Source organism: Aspergillus brunneoviolaceus (assembly GCF_003184695.1).
Source record: "Aspergillus brunneoviolaceus CBS 621.78 unplaced genomic scaffold BO95scaffold_21, whole genome shotgun sequence".
Taxonomy (NCBI): Eukaryota; Fungi; Ascomycota; class Eurotiomycetes; order Eurotiales; family Aspergillaceae; genus Aspergillus; species Aspergillus brunneoviolaceus.
In genome coordinates this window covers 31,553-45,785 of record NW_020290751.1, presented here as the reverse complement: position 1 = coordinate 45,785, position 14,233 = coordinate 31,553, and the positions used below count along the sequence as shown (strand labels likewise).

Sequence of the window (14,233 nt, the reverse complement as noted above, 5' to 3'; positions counted from 1 at the left end):
GCTTCAGGGCCAGATGCCCCCTCTACCAGGGATGGGTCCAGGAATGCCAGGCCAGCAGCCACCCCCGGGAGGACCTGGAGCCGAGAAGCCTTAGGATCTTGAAATTGAAAGCTGGGCGGGTGTGTACACCCATCTACACTTGTAAAATTACTGGAGAACTATATTAAAGGGGATGCCGACCAGATTTCATTTCGCTTAATATATACATCATCATCGACAAAAGGCCCCGCTTCACAAGCTTTTCTGCAGCGGGGATCAACCTCAGAAAACACTAAACAAGCACTCGCAGTCGATCTTAAACATTCAAGCAAGGAAGCTCTTCAGGTAATCCAGCTTGCCAAGGGGCACACCCTGAGCCCGCAGGATGGCGTACGCGGTCGTAATGTGGAAATACACATTGGGCAGTCCGAAATTGAGGGCGTAGGACTCGGGAGTGAACTCGACCTCGTGGTCGCCCAGGGGCGCCTTGAACGCCGTATGCTCCTTGCCGGCAAAGCCCGCGGGGGTGAGCTGCTGGATCTCGGCGAGGGTGGCGTCGATGCTGGCGTAGAGCTCCTGGTAGGTCTTGGCCTCGGGCAGGGGAGCGGGGGGCTCCACGAGCTGGGTACGGGCGATGGTCTTGCGGATGTTGAGCACGGTGGCAAAGATCTGGAAGGAGAGGGGCTTCATGTCCTCGTGGAGACGGGCGTTGAGGAGGGTGTCAAGTGCGATGCCCCTCTCGGTGGCATGCTCCTCGCCCTTCTTGAGAATGTGGGAGAGGGTCTGGAGACCATTGGTGAAGGTCGGGATGGTGATGGTGTACACGGTAGAAGACATGTTTGCGAGGAGTGTTATTGGAAGGAGATGGTGTGATTTAGTCCGATGATGATTGCTTGGTTCATACTATGTACTGAGTAGGTGGTCTTATAGTTGGTGTCTTAATAGTGATCTTACTATTATTGTGGGGAAGGGAAAGGGGGTGGGGAATGAAATTAGTAATCGGGCTTCCATCAAGTTCTATCTCCAGATTGGGGAGGGAGGGGGGTCAGCTTCGCTGCTTCACCACCTAACCACCACCTTCCGAGTCTGACGAATCAACATAAATTTGCTTCTTGAGAAGAGACCAGCAAAGTTGCTCATTGTTTCATTACTAATCTGGTGCCTCAGAGGCTGACTAGCGGTCAGATCAAGTAAGCGTTCCCATGGTTGTGATAAAGTATTGTCATGGTTCCATTGACACCCGAGCAAGAGACTCAGAGCCATGGTCCAACGCAATCGACTCAAGTAAAGAAGCTTCCCTTCCATGCAGCTGCGACTGCCTGAGCCACAGCATCCTGGATCACAATCCCCGGATGAAAGTCGTTGAACCAGAGACACGTCACGCCGTCGGGATTCCAACAGTCCGCCGCGGCTCCGCCGCTGTCCAGGATATTGTTGAAAACCGGCTGTGTGTCAACGACCTTGACGATGGCGTCGTGATGGGTTTGAGCGAGTACCTCGACTTTCTCGACGAGGATTGTGTTCCAGTGCTCAATGGCAGCTTTCAGGCGAGGGATCGTGTAATCCGGATCCGACCCTTGCATGATGTTCGGCGTGCGTTCAATCGCTGTACACCAGATAGTCAGAGAGGAGCTTCAGGGCCAGGGAATGGGCAGCATACGAGGGACAGTCAAGAGAGCAAAGTTACGGGCGCCTCCCTGATACACATGCTCGATTTGCTCGAAGAGCTGATCCAGAATCTCCCTTTCCAAGGCGGCGGCGCTGGTTTGGTACCAGGATCCTGCTACGTCGTTGACGCCTCTGGTATGGTCAGCATGGGACACTTTCTGAGCGTCGATCACTCAAGCTAGCAAGGGCAGCCTTACATCCAAACTGCAAAAAGAGTGTTCTTCGCATCCCATGGTGCCCAAGAAGGTGGTGGGGATAAATCCTCCTGAAACTCGTCTACCTGATCAATGATGGAGTACACCGTCGGGAGATACGGCGCAACGAGCGAAGCATTGACTGTAGCTCCTCCATAGGCGAGATTGTAGCTCAGGAGCAGGGAGTTGTTGTATTTGGCAACGATGTCCGAGATCCAGTTGGTTCCTCCAGACGCGGTCCACCCCGGATAAGGAGGGTTTCCGAGCGGGTTCGCAGCGGAGGGCTTGGTGCCGGTTATATCAAAGGTAGTGGACGTGTATGAATCTCCGAAACTGATCACATACTTGGTTGTAGCAGCGGCTGACCAGGCTAAGGCCAAGCTTGCCCCGGCAAAGCCAAATAGTGTTTTCATCTTGCCAGACAGAATCGACTACCTCGAGGACTCTGACCAATCAATGTCGAGTCACTGTCGAGGCATATATCCCCAACCAAAGGGAGCGATGATCGGGTAGGGTGGGGATCACTAGATATAGCCCCAAAAAAAGGATATCAGAAGCATGTCTCCTACAGTCATGCTGGACCCAAAGGTTGGATGGCAGACACATTAGGCCAATCAGTGTTTGTGGCTTGCAGGTATACTTCAGTTCTATTTATGTTCTGTGGCACTATCCCCAATTAGCAACGGAGCTTCTGGGACAGGTTCGGAGTAAGCACTCGGCGGGGACAAATTTTGTACTGCATGAAAAGTGCGCATGTTCCGTGTCTAAGTGACCACGGGCTTGGCAATTCTCTGGCCTTGGGCTTTCATACCTCCACTGAGTGTAGAAGTGGTCGAGAATCAGGTAGGCCTGCAGTGGCACTGTGCTGCATTAGGGCGACCCTCCGCCCGACCATTATTTAAATTTCAGCACAAGATCTGAAGTAGTTCGTAACCACATTGCCATCTTCGAAAGGCAGGGTATATATCTTATAAGATGACTATGTGCATGTGAGTCAAAGCTCCCGACAATATACTGAAACGCCAGATGGTCACAGTCCCACAAATGACGAGCATTCTAAGGCGATCAGAATCCTGGATGTCCGACCTCAGCGAGTGCCTCCTTGACCACTTCTTCCAAATGCTTCTCCGGCAATCCGAGCTCCTTGTTGCGCACCGGCTGCACGGGTTCGAAGTGACCACTGTATTCGCCCTGTGTGAACCCAATGTTGATCAGGCCGTAACCAGCGAAAGCGTCACCCTGCTCCCAGGCGGCCTTGAGAGTGGGGATCAGCTCCTTGGTATTGATAGACTTGCGCTGCCATTGCTCCCCAGTCAGCCGCTCAATGGTCTCCACGAGCTCCTTCTGGGAGGTGGCAAAGTCACTGGTGAAGACGATCTGGTTGGCGGTGGAGCTGGGGTTCAGCAGGATCCGGTTCAGCGTGAGGGCGGTGTTATCAAGGGTCGTCGTCGAGAACTTGCCGGTGCCGTCATCGGTCAAAGTCATGGTGCGGTTGGAGTAGTCCAGACCGAGGAAGTTATTGCGAAGGGACCTACCTTCATTAGCGACGAATCTTGCTGAGTGAATGGGGCACGTACCAGCCAATCCACATGCCACAAGCAATGGCCGTCCAAGTCAGACCATCGGCCTCTTTCGACCGGAGGTACGCTTGCACTTGCCCCTTGTCCTTGAAAACTGGCGAGAGTTCCTGTGCAGCGGGGGTGTTGTTATCCAATCCGTATTCCGATGGCACAAAGCGCTTGACACCCGCGGTGATGGCGGCGTCAATGAACTTCAGCTGTTCGGCGACCGAGAAACTTGTGATGGCATTGACAACCGCATCCTGGCCTTGGAAGGCCTTGATCAGGTCTTCCTGGGGGTAAGAGTCCGGGATGGTGATGATGTTGGCAGTGGATGGAAGACTGGCGCGGGCTTTAGATGACTCTCTGGTGAGAACGCTGACTTTGAATGTTGGCTCAGACAGTAGTGACTTGAGCAGAACACTTCCCAGTGAGCCACCTCCCTGTGAAGACTGATTAGCAAAGATTTCTGGTATCAGACAGGCGGCCATACCCCGACGAGGATGATATTCTTGTAGCCCTGTTCGCTCATGGTGAGAAAGTCGGTATCGGTCTAAGTATCCGTGAGAGAAGAGAGGTGAGTAGATGAGATTGTAGTTGATTTCGAACTAGTATTGACGAGTCTGTCACTAGAACTATATATACCGAACATTCGTCCTATACACATGGCGTGCTGGACGATCACTAATCTGGGTAAGCAGGAGCAGATCCCGGATCACTAATCGAGGAGGGTTTACGAGATGGTCAGCCCGTAACTTATCGCCTAGTGCTGACTCTTGACATGCCATGGTCGGACTACTGGATAAGGTGCCTGGTCTGCTATCGCACAGGATTCGCATAGTATGGATTGCATACACAATCATTGATTGACTTGCATGCTTGCATATCACATAGGCAAGAGGCGGGGCCCAGCATACACTTATGCAGCGCATAGAGGCATCTGCAACGCATCTGCTGAGTAATTATGCATGGGCGGTGGAGCTGGAAATGATGTCAGCTTCCCGAAAGCTTTTGGTTTCCACTCTTCCCTTCCACAACCATCTCTCCACTTTCCTCTCTCTCACTCTCTCTCGCGCGCGAGAAGAAAACCTACCGACAGTCATCTTGTCGTCATGCATTGTTAACTGCCTCTCTTCCACTCTCCGCATCCCTTTTCGCTACCATCATTCTCGCGTCATGGACCTGAGCCATGCTTATGAGCCTCCCTGATGGCCCCTCATCATTGAGGCTTCAAAACCACCGCCTCCTCCTTCTCGTCCATGCATTGCCAAATCTCCCTCCATTCCATTCGAATCGCTTTGAATCCTCCCGTCGTCGCTCGAATCATCCCTCCTCTCCGCTTATCCTCCGCACGTAACGCACGAAACGCACGAAACGCACGAAGCTTGTCCCACACAAACCCGTTCAACATGAAAATCGCTATTACCGGTGCTCGCGGCACGGTCGGGCGTGAGGTCGTCAAGGCGGCTTCGAAAGCCAACCATTCCACCGTCCAGGTCGACCGCACAGATACGGAGTACGATGGCACTCCTAACTCGGAAATGAAGACGGCGGATACCGCCAACGACTACCAGGCCACGCTCAACGCCTTCCAGGGCTGCGACGCCGTCATTCATCTAGCCGCGATTCCCGACCCCGTCGACAAGGGCGACGACCTCGTTCACAACAACAATGTCAACTCCGCCTTCAACGGGTTCCGTGCTGCCGCCGAACTGGGCATCAAGCGCGTGTGCTACGCCTCCTCCGTCAATGCGATCGGGCTGGAATATGCCAACCGACCCCTGAAGTTCGACTACTTCCCCGTCGATGAAGAGGCCGAGTCCCGCCCGACGGACGCTTACGCGCTGGCCAAGGACGAAGCCGAGCTGCAGGCCCGTGCGTTTGCTCGGTGGTTCCCCGGGATGAACATTGCCTGCATGCGCATACATGCCGTGTCGTCGCGAGCCGAGGCGCAGCAAGGACACAAAGACAACTGGGATACTGCAGCCGTGAAGAGTCTGTGGGGCTGGGTCAGTCCGCCGGCGACCGCGAGAGCGTGCCTGTTGGCCGTAGAGAACAGTGACAACTTGAAGGGATGTGAGGTCTTCAACATCGTCGCCCCAACGACTACGCAGGACACCCCGTCCAAGGACCTGGCCAAGAAGTACTACCCCGACGCAGAGATTCGAGGCGAGCTGTCAGGGAACCAGTCCCTCTTCGCCACCGACAAGGCAAAGAAGATCTTGGGATGGGTACATGACGAGAAGGAGTGACTCAATCGGGAAGCTATAATCTTTCCTCGTCTGTTGACTTTTGTCAAATGTCCTAGATTAGCGACTATAATGAAGACCGGATGGCACACGTGAAGTATAAACATGTACTTGTACCATTTCGATAGCAACTGCCGGTGGAGATATATAACGATCGGGTCAAGTAGAGATAGAACCCATGCTCTTGGAACGCGGTGCCTTTACACCTGTTCATTATAGCTCACTGTAGCTTACCCACAAGATTGCCAAACTCTACGACGTTTTCTAACCTCACACGTCTTTAGATATACCTTGTTGAGGTGTTGACTTGGTTGTGGTGTGGTGGTCACTTGACTAAGAAAGGTGCTTACTCATCGGCTGCCGCCTTTCCCCGACCGCGTCGCGTTGTTTCTCCACCCTTCGTGTTCCTGTCTCCCAGTCTTCGACTTCTACGATGCTGCCAAACATTATCATCTCACTCTCCACTCAATGACTAAATGACTACAAGTCCGAATCGTGACTGTAGTGTACGAAGTAGGTCAAGGAATCTACCCGGCCGCTTACTCGTCGATCGCAAATTGCGTTCGCTACGCCCTCACTCTTGGCATTGGTCCGGGTCGCACACCGTATGCGAAGAGTGCTGAAGTGTATGGTAGGGTTGAGTTTGTACTTTGTGCAATTTGAGATTACAACGCTTCAGTTAACAGCTACATGGTAGTCTCATTAGCATTGAGTGCTCGGGATGGCACCGCGGAGCACAACTCGGCGACCTGCTGCCACGCTATTCCGAAGAGGATGCTGTATAGTCCTCTAAATCATGGTTGAATCGACGCTCTGACAGATGCGCATCACCATGTGTGCCAGAAAAACTGTCATCGTGCGAGGAAAAGCTTTCATCACCCGAAGACTCCAGGTCGTCCTCTTCAGTCCACCGGGCCTTCAATCCGGGAGACAAAGCTACCGGAGCGTCTCCAATCACTCGACGGATCTGAAGAGGCCCGGAATCCGTTCGGCACACTTCGAGCCGAGTCATTGAGCTTTTTGCATACTGCACAAGCTCATGCAGAACCCATGCCAGCCGCTTCAGTAGCTCTTGCTTGTCTCGCTCCCATTGTGTGATTTGTTCTCGCATGTCTTGCACCCGAATGTCAGTGAACAAACCCCGGTCGTAATAACCCCGAGGACCTGCCCTACATGTCTCGAGGAAGCAGTCGAGGCTGAGAGGAGAAAACGCGAGGATGCAAAACTAGAAGCAAAAAAACGAGCGACCCAGCTGGAGCACGCGAAGAAGCTTAGTGAAATCGAAGAGAGAATCGGACAGCAGCGACAAGTCTTGACGGACAAACAAGGGAATCAGGATCGTCGCGACGCTCTTGCTCGAAAGGAAGAGGAGCCGAAAATCCTGACTGCAGTTGCTGATCGTACTCACGCTTGCCCACCGACTGCCTTGCCAGGGGCATTCCCTGCCGATCCACAACCCGAAGATGGCACCAGGATGATACCATTGCAGTCGGAAGCACGAGATGAATGGCAGAGGCAGAAACAGGACGAAAGCCAGTCAAATGAAGCTCTGGACACCTTGATGGACATGATTGGACTCGAGAGTGTCAAGGAAAGCTTCCTTGGTATCAAGGCCAAGGTGGATGTGGTGGTTCGACAAGGTGCTAGTCTTGTGGCCGAGCGGTTTGGCGCAGCCCTTCTTGGAAATCCAGGTACCGGAAAAACAACCGTGGCACGACTGTATGCTCGGTTTCTGAGCATGGTTGGCGTCATCCCCGGTAGCTTCTTCGTTGAGACCTCGGGGTCCAAGCTAGCAAATGGTGGTGTCCAGGGTTGTCAGAAACACCTTGAAGAGATCAAGTCGAATGGGGGAGGGGCACTGTTCATCGATGAAGCCTATCAGCTAACATCTGGGAACAGTACCGGGGGAAGCTCGGTTCTGGACTTTCTGCTGGCAGAAGTCGAAATTCTGACCGGGAAGGTTGTGTTAATCACCGCCGGATATAACAAGAACATGGAAAGCTTTTTCGCTCATAATCCCGGTGTTCCAAGCAGGTTCCCAGTCGAACTTCAGTTCAAGGATTACCCAGACGAGGAGCTTCAAAGTATTCTCCAGCACCACATGCACAAGAAATACAATGGACGCATGAGGGTTGAAGAAGGCACCGGCGGGCTCTATATGCGGATTGTCGCCCGCCGTGTCGGCCGTGGGCGTGGCCGTGAAGGATTCGGAAATGCTCGAGCAGTGCACAACGTTTTTGCACGCATCACGGAGCGCCAGGCCAAACGACTACAACGGCAACGTCGACTCAAGAGACCTGCTGATGATCTGCTTCTGACGAAAGAAGATCTTCTTGGACCAGATCCGCGAACAGTGCTGAAAAAGAATGCTACGTGGGGCAAGCTTCGAGCCTTGACCGGTCTGCAAAGTGTCAAGCAGTCGGTAGAAGCGCTATTTGACACAGTCCAGTTCAACTATGCGCGTGAACTAGCAGAGAAACCCTTAGTGGAATTTTCCCTGAACAAAGTATTCGTAGGCAATCCCGGCACTGGCAAAACCACCGTCGCAAAGCTTTTTGGAAAGCTCTTGGCAGATATGGGATACCTGTCCAACGGAGAAGGTAATGATCACAATCCTCTTCTTTCCACCTGCCGGCCATTCACAGACAGTGTTCACTGACTTTGCTTACCGCAACAGTTGTTGTCAAGAATCCATCCGACTTCATCGGCAACGTCATTGGCGGCTCTGAGGCTGCGACAAAGGGCATCTTGGCTTCCACTCTAGGCAAAGTCCTTGTCGTCGACGAGGCTTACATGCTTGGTGGTAGTTCCTCGGGGTCTGAATCGATCGGAGGCCCAGATATCTACACGGTGGCTGTAATTGACACCCTAGTCGCGGAAGTGCAAAGCGTCCCCGGCGATGACCGGTGTGTTCTGCTTCTCGGATACAGGGACGCAATGGAGAGGATGGTTCAGACAGTGAACGAAGGACTCTCCCGACGCTTCCCTATGGGCACTGCGTTTGACTTCCAGGACTTCAGTGATGATGACCTTCAAGAGATCCTAGCTCTCAAATTGAAGCAAGCAGGCTTTCATGCCACCAAGGATGCAAAGCTGGTTGTTCGCCAATGTCTGGCTCGCGCCCGGAACCGACCCAACTTTGGTAATGCTGGGGAGGTGGACATCCTTCTAGACAAGGCCAAACTACGGCACCAGCAGCGGCTTTCTGCGCGGAAAACCAGTAACATTGACATCTTGGAGCCGCTCGACTTTGACCCCGATTATGATCGAGAGCAGAAAGACGTTACCGACTGCCGGAAGCCTTTTGAAGGAGTTGTGGGCTGCGAGCACCTGGTGGCGCAGCTCGAGGGCTATCAAAATGTGGTTCGGAACATGAAGCAATTGGGGTTGGATCCCCGACAGACGGTTCCATTCAACTTTCTGTTCCGTGGTTCTCCGGGTATGGGATAAGTTTTGCGTTCTGCGTCTGGCGCATGTGGCATTGCTGACAGAACTTCCAGGGTCCGGAAAGACGTCGACAGCGCGACGCATGGGTCAGACCTTCTACGATATGGGCATTCTGGCCACAACCGAGGTTATCGAGTCATCGGCCTCCGATCTTGTTGCACAGTATGTTGGACAAACTGGACCCAAGACTGAGCAGCGTCTCGAGAAGGGACTGGGCAGAGTTCTTTTCATCGATGAAGCGTACAGACTTGCTGACGGGACCTTCGGTAAAGAGGCCATGAATGAGCTGGTCGATCGTTTGACGAAAGAGAAGTTCCACAAGAAGATGATTGTTAAATTGGCCGGGTATGAGGGAGAGATCAATCGTCTCATGGCATCCAACCCTGGTCCGACCAGCCGGTTCTCAGAAACGGTCTCGTTCCAAAACCTTACTGCCTCTCAGTGCTGGGTACTCCTGCGGGATGGTCTGGGACAGCTCGATCGAGTCGATCTAAAGGCGGTTCATGACCCTGACGATCAATTCATGTGTCAGGTTTTGGACTCCTTTGAATATCTATCCACACTGCCTGGGTGGGGAAATGGTCGGGACGTCAAGACCATCTCTGACACAATTATTCGAAAGGTCTTCTCGTGCCCACAGGATGCGGGAGGCAAGGGACTAGCGCTTACCCAAGCGATGGTAATCGACGTTATGAAATCGACAATTGAGGAACGGCGGCTTCGAGCGACGGCCACTACCTCAAATCCTCAGACCAGAGATGGGTCCTTGACATCAAAGGTCGCACCGTTCTCAGCCCCCCCTTTCTCCAAATCGTCCGTCTCCGCTGTCAAGGACCAGGCTCGCTCTGCACCGCAACTGGTGACCCATCTGCGACTACTTCCGGCAACCTCTTGTTCAGACGAGGGTCGCGACCCGGGGGTCTCTGACGAGGTCTGGATGCAACTGCAAGCGGATCAAAAGCGCAGCGAGGAGCAGAGGAACCGTGATGCAGAAACTCTTCGTCGAGAGGAGAGTATCAAGACGCAGCTGAAGAGTAGTGCCACTGAGCCGGATGGTGACGAACGCTGTGAGTATGAGAAGCAGCTCCGAAGCCTGGCCCGAGAAAGAGTCGAGATTGAGGAGCGGAGGAAGCAGGAGGAGGCTGCTCAGCAGAAATTGCAAGAGATGGGTGTTTGCCCCGTGGGATTTAGGTGGATTAAACAAGCGACGGGTTATCGGTGTGCTGGTGGGAGTCACTTCGTGCCTTCTGCGCAGCTATTATAGGTATTACGCTATTTAATCGCATATATCCATCGGAAAATGTCATAACTCGCACAGCGACCACCATGTTATATGCCCAATACAGCTTTTAAAACTCTCCAATTGCTGCTTAGAAGTTGGACAGTACATAGAATGCTTTCATTTCCCCGCCGCATACCGGAAACACTAATATCATGGATCCCGAATCAGGCCAATCCATCTTCTCGCCCGTCAAATCAATTCGATGCACTAATCAAGATGCTCTTCACGGATAGATACTCATCTATGCCATGGCTGCTTCCCTCGCGCCCGTAGCCCGACTCCTTCACTCCTCCAAAGGGGCTTTCGCACGCACCCAGCCCTCCCAGGTTGACGCCGACCATGCCGACCTCTAGGCTCTCGGCCACTCGCCACATGCGCGAGATAGACTCGGTGAGAATGTAACTACCTAGACCCACGTCGCAGTCGTTGGCTCGTTCAATTACCTCTTCCTCGGTCATGAAGGGGTACAAGGCAACCACCGGCGCAAAGGTCTCTTCGCGGGTCACTTGCGCCTCCGGCGTGACATTGCTCAGGATGGTGGGCTGCATGAAGTAGCCCTTGAGATTATCGGGCTGACAGGGGGCACCGCCCAGCAGGACGGAGGCGCCCTTGGAGGTGGCATCTGTTCGAAAGACATCGATTAGCAGCTTCGACATTGTACGGATATGAATTGAACGAACCGTTGATGTGGCTAACAGCCTTGTCGACCGCGCGCTCGTGCGTCAAAGGGCCGATGGTCACCCCGTCGACCACGCCATTGCCGACTCGCAAGGTTTTGACGCGTTCCACCAAGGCGGCAGCAAAGCGATCGTAGATGCCCTCCTGGACAAAGACGCGGTTGGCTGTGATGCAGGTCTGCCCCGCATTCCGGAACTTGGCCAGCAAGAAGGCATCGACGGCGGTTTCTAGCTTAGCATCGTCAAAGACGATGAACGGGCTGTTGCCACCCAGCTCGAGAGACAGCTTCTTGAGATTGACACTGCACTTCTGCGCGAGCAGTTTACCCACGCGTGTCGACCCGGTAAAGCTGAGCTTGCGGACCAAGCGGTTCTCGCATAAGGCGGACCCCACCTCGTTGACGTTGTTGAGGGTGGTGAGCACATTGATTGAGCCGGCGGGGAGGCCCGCTTCCTGGGCGAGGACAGCGAGGGCGAGCGCACTCAGCGGCGTTTCGCCGGCGGGTTTCCAAACGGCCGTGCACCCAGCTGCTAGGGCGGCACCCACTTTGCGGGTGATCATCGCCAAGGGAAAGTTCCATGGGGCCAGGCAGGCGGCTACCCCCAGGGGCTCTTTGATCGTGATAATTCGTTGACTGGGGTTGGCAGGAGGGATGACTTCCCCGTACGCCCGTTCGGCTTCACCGGCAAACCAGTCCAGGAATGAGGACGCGTAGGCGACTTCCCCCTTAGCTTCGGCCAGGGGTTTTCCGTTCTCCAGGGTCAGGATGAGGGCGAGGTCATCTTGGTGCTCGAGGCAGAGCGTATACCATCTTCGTAGCCACTGGGCTCTTTGGCGGGCTGTGGTTTTCTTGAAGGTCTTGAACGCCTCGTAGGCGGCTTGTACGGCTTGATTGGTGTCTTCTGCGTTCATTTCCGGCAGGGTGGCTAGGAGGTCCAGCGTCGCCGGATTGCGGACCTCGAAGGTTGACCCGCTGGTGGAATCGACCCATTGATGAGCGATGAGCCCCTGTGTTTGGAAGAGATCCTTGCGCTTGAGGTCGGAGAGTGTACGGGGCATCTTTGATGGACGAGCAAGGGCACCTTTCTCGGGGGGTGGTGGAGCGGGGAAAGGCAGAGAGCAAAAATGTTGATTCACAATTCAATAAAAGATGGATTGTCTTGTATTGGTAGTAGTTATAACTTATAACCATATTGCAAGCAGCTGGTGAAGGGGGAATCCTCCAATCCCCAATCCCCAATTCCCCAATTCTCCAAATCCCGAAATCCCCAAATTCCGAAGTCCCGAAGTCCCGACATTCCCAATTTTCCATCGACCCCACTTGTCACCAGTCTGTGATGCCACGGCAGTTTCCTTGTCGCTCTCATATCTCCGAGCTTCGAGATCCGAATGACTATTGCAACAGAGGGACCAAAACCTGTCCTGGTTGCAAGACTCACAAGAGCTTTACATCCCCAGTGAACTTGGGATAACTCGCAGCTAGATGATAACGTCAATTAAGAACTTCGAAGCATAAAGGAGTAGGTACTGAGTGGAGCGAGCTTGATGGAGTCCTACTAGTGTGTACTTGAAGGAGTAATTCCTGGACTGGTGCACTTGAGCCCCGCACTCTGATGATCAATGATCATCTTTACACAATGTGCGGGGTAACAGCGCGGGTCAGCTCTCACATATAGGAACCAAGGCACATGAGATTACGCACGACACGCAACACGACTCCTCCTCGACCCCCAATTTATCATGTCGGCCATCCAAGCCCAGCTCGACCAAGGTGCCGTCCCCAATGCCATCTCGAATGTCTGCCCGCCGGGCACCAGGTTCCACCTCCTGGAAGTGGGCTGGCTGGAATGCGACAAGGGCTTCGTCGTCCGCGGCGGCAACACCAGCCTCAAGTCCACCGAGCACCGCTCCTTCGTGAACGAACGCTGCGAGATGCCCATGTACTGCGTCCTGATCGACCATCCCCAAGAAGGATTGATTCTTTGGGAAACCGGTAGTGGGAAGGACTACCCCGAGGTTTGGGGCCCGGTGGCGGTCGACATTTTCGCGCGCGTGCGCTACGAGCCCCGCCATGAGCTGCGCGCCGCCGTCGAGGCCACCGGCCATCGCATCGAGGATATCCGCAAGATCATTATCGGGCATCTCCACCTGGACCATGCCGGTGGGCTGGACGAGTTCTTCGATCGCAAGGACGTCGAGATCTGGGTGCATGAGAAGGAGCTGACCAGTGCATTCTGGTCGGTCGCGACCGGGGCGGATAGTGGGGTCTACTTGGAGCATTACCTGAAGTTATCTTTGTATGCGATTCCGCTCCCTAAATCCCTTGAGCGTACTGGGCTAATCGAGCTGGATAGGAATTGGAAGACGTTCAATGATCAGACGCTCGACTTCTGCCAGGGCATCACCCTCCACCATCTCCCCGGCCACACCGAGGGGCTGATCGGGATGCAGATCAACATGCTCCACACCGGCACTTTCTTCTTCATCAGTGATCATTGCCATGTAATCGAGAATGTATGTTATTCTCTCCTTCCCCGAGGCAAGCTAGCTAATCTGTTGTGATGGCTGCAGTGGCGCGATGGGATCCCTCAGGGCTGGCTGGCACGTGACCACCCCTCCTGGTTCCGGAGCACGCAACGCCTGAAGCATCTGCAGCGCATCACCAAGGGGCAGGTCATTCCCGGCCATGACAAGGGGATATTTTTGGACTTGCAGAAGCAGGCCGATGTGTTTATATGACGGGTGCATCGCAGGTCTCGTCTGCTGCAGGCTTGCGGCCGACTGCTGCATCATGGGCCCGGTCAACTTCATATATCTAATATGCTCATTTCGTGCGATTTCTCCGGTGCAGTAGGTCATGGGATACCCAATAGCTAGGGCTGGGACTAACTAAGTGATCAACTATGCAATTAAGCAGACCGGCAACTCATGCCGTTGACCACTGCGAGTCAGTATGGTGGGTCTCACGAGGGTTGGCCTCGTATCCCCGCCGCGATCGGGACAAGATACCCGATGGCCCGCCCGTGCACGGCCTCATGAACCAGGCTGCGCCACCATTGCTGTGCTGAACTATGGGGCTTAACTCCTCCAAGTGGCAATACTTCCAACTGTCTAGATAGGTCGTAGAACCTCACTGTAGCATCAAGGAAATTCTACCCGACGGCGACCGTATATAAA

General features: G+C 53.9%; 7 protein-coding genes across 7 annotated transcripts; 3 read left to right on the top strand and 4 right to left on the bottom strand.

Moving 5' to 3' along the window:
• Window positions 1-165: 165 nt before the first annotated feature.
• BO95DRAFT_441197 (DUF1993 domain-containing protein) lies at window positions 166-909 on the bottom strand. The gene has a single exon (XM_025586125.1). The coding sequence runs from the start codon at window positions 814-816 to the stop codon at window positions 304-306; it is 513 nt and encodes a 170-aa protein (XP_025443858.1). The 5' UTR covers window positions 817-909; the 3' UTR covers window positions 166-303.
• Window positions 910-1,259: 350 nt separating this feature from the next.
• BO95DRAFT_451824 (putative cellulose-binding GDSL lipase/acylhydrolase) lies at window positions 1,260-2,447 on the bottom strand (the record flags this gene model as incomplete). Its single annotated transcript, XM_025588111.1, has 4 exons — window positions 1,260-1,585; window positions 1,640-1,779; window positions 1,845-2,202; window positions 2,411-2,447. 4 exons carry the CDS (start codon window positions 2,445-2,447, stop codon window positions 1,260-1,262), a joined length of 861 nt encoding a protein of 286 aa, XP_025443857.1.
• A 379-nt stretch (window positions 2,448-2,826) lies between these two features.
• BO95DRAFT_480846 (aromatic alcohol reductase) lies at window positions 2,827-4,058 on the bottom strand. The gene is made up of 3 exons (XM_025590170.1): window positions 3,894-4,058; window positions 3,419-3,843; window positions 2,827-3,372 (listed from the first exon to the last, which is right to left on the bottom strand). Exons 1-3 carry the CDS (start codon window positions 3,930-3,932, stop codon window positions 2,907-2,909), a joined length of 930 nt encoding a protein of 309 aa, XP_025443856.1. The 5' UTR covers window positions 3,933-4,058; the 3' UTR covers window positions 2,827-2,906.
• Window positions 4,059-4,312: 254 nt separating this feature from the next.
• Window positions 4,313-5,822, top strand: BO95DRAFT_441194 (NAD-dependent epimerase/dehydratase family protein). The gene has a single exon (XM_025586124.1). The coding sequence runs from the start codon at window positions 4,810-4,812 to the stop codon at window positions 5,650-5,652; it is 843 nt and encodes a 280-aa protein (XP_025443855.1). The 5' UTR covers window positions 4,313-4,809; the 3' UTR covers window positions 5,653-5,822.
• Window positions 5,823-7,123: 1,301 nt separating this feature from the next.
• Window positions 7,124-10,360, top strand: BO95DRAFT_451821 (P-loop containing nucleoside triphosphate hydrolase protein; the record flags this gene model as incomplete). The annotated part of the gene is made up of 4 exons (XM_025588110.1): window positions 7,124-8,249; window positions 8,327-9,088; window positions 9,150-9,726; window positions 9,853-10,360. 4 exons carry the CDS (start codon window positions 7,124-7,126, stop codon window positions 10,358-10,360), a joined length of 2,973 nt encoding a protein of 990 aa, XP_025443854.1.
• A 212-nt stretch (window positions 10,361-10,572) lies between these two features.
• Window positions 10,573-12,220, bottom strand: BO95DRAFT_410036 (NAD-dependent succinate-semialdehyde dehydrogenase; the record flags this gene model as incomplete). The annotated part of the gene is made up of 2 exons (XM_025584160.1): window positions 11,059-12,220; window positions 10,573-11,000 (listed from the first exon to the last, which is right to left on the bottom strand). Exons 1-2 carry the CDS (start codon window positions 12,113-12,115, stop codon window positions 10,573-10,575), a joined length of 1,485 nt encoding a protein of 494 aa, XP_025443853.1. The 5' UTR covers window positions 12,116-12,220.
• Window positions 12,221-12,722: 502 nt separating this feature from the next.
• On the top strand, window positions 12,723-13,817 carry BO95DRAFT_385622 (N-acyl homoserine lactonase family protein). Its single transcript, XM_025583480.1, has 3 exons — window positions 12,723-13,353; window positions 13,411-13,570; window positions 13,628-13,817. The coding sequence occupies exons 1-3, from the start codon at window positions 12,797-12,799 to the stop codon at window positions 13,793-13,795; spliced, it is 885 nt and encodes a 294-aa protein (XP_025443852.1). The 5' UTR covers window positions 12,723-12,796; the 3' UTR covers window positions 13,796-13,817.
• Window positions 13,818-14,233: the final 416 nt, after the last annotated feature.

What these genes read in the sequence shown, in the direction of transcription:
- BO95DRAFT_441197 (XM_025586125.1), bottom strand. Translation starts at nt 816, where the DNA reads ATGTCTTCTACCGTGTACACCATCACCATCCCGACCTTCACCAATGGT.
- BO95DRAFT_385622 (XM_025583480.1), top strand. Translation starts at nt 12,797, where the DNA reads ATGTCGGCCATCCAAGCCCAGCTCGACCAAGGTGCCGTCCCCAATGCC. An exon ending in CATTACCTGAAGTTATCTTT is followed by an intron (nt 13,354 to 13,410) that starts GTATGCGATTCC and finishes CGAGCTGGATAG; the next exon opens with GAATTGGAAGACGTTCAATG. An exon ending in ATTGCCATGTAATCGAGAAT is followed by an intron (nt 13,571 to 13,627) that starts GTATGTTATTCT and finishes TGATGGCTGCAG; the next exon opens with TGGCGCGATGGGATCCCTCA.
- BO95DRAFT_480846 (XM_025590170.1), bottom strand. Translation starts at nt 3,932, where the DNA reads ATGAGCGAACAGGGCTACAAGAATATCATCCTCGTCGGG. An exon ending in AGAATATCATCCTCGTCGGG is followed by an intron (nt 3,844 to 3,893) that starts GTATGGCCGCCT and finishes CAGTCTTCACAG; the next exon opens with GGAGGTGGCTCACTGGGAAG. An exon ending in TGTGGCATGTGGATTGGCTG is followed by an intron (nt 3,373 to 3,418) that starts GTACGTGCCCCA and finishes TAATGAAGGTAG; the next exon opens with GTCCCTTCGCAATAACTTCC.
- BO95DRAFT_441194 (XM_025586124.1), top strand. Translation starts at nt 4,810, where the DNA reads ATGAAAATCGCTATTACCGGTGCTCGCGGCACGGTCGGGCGTGAGGTC.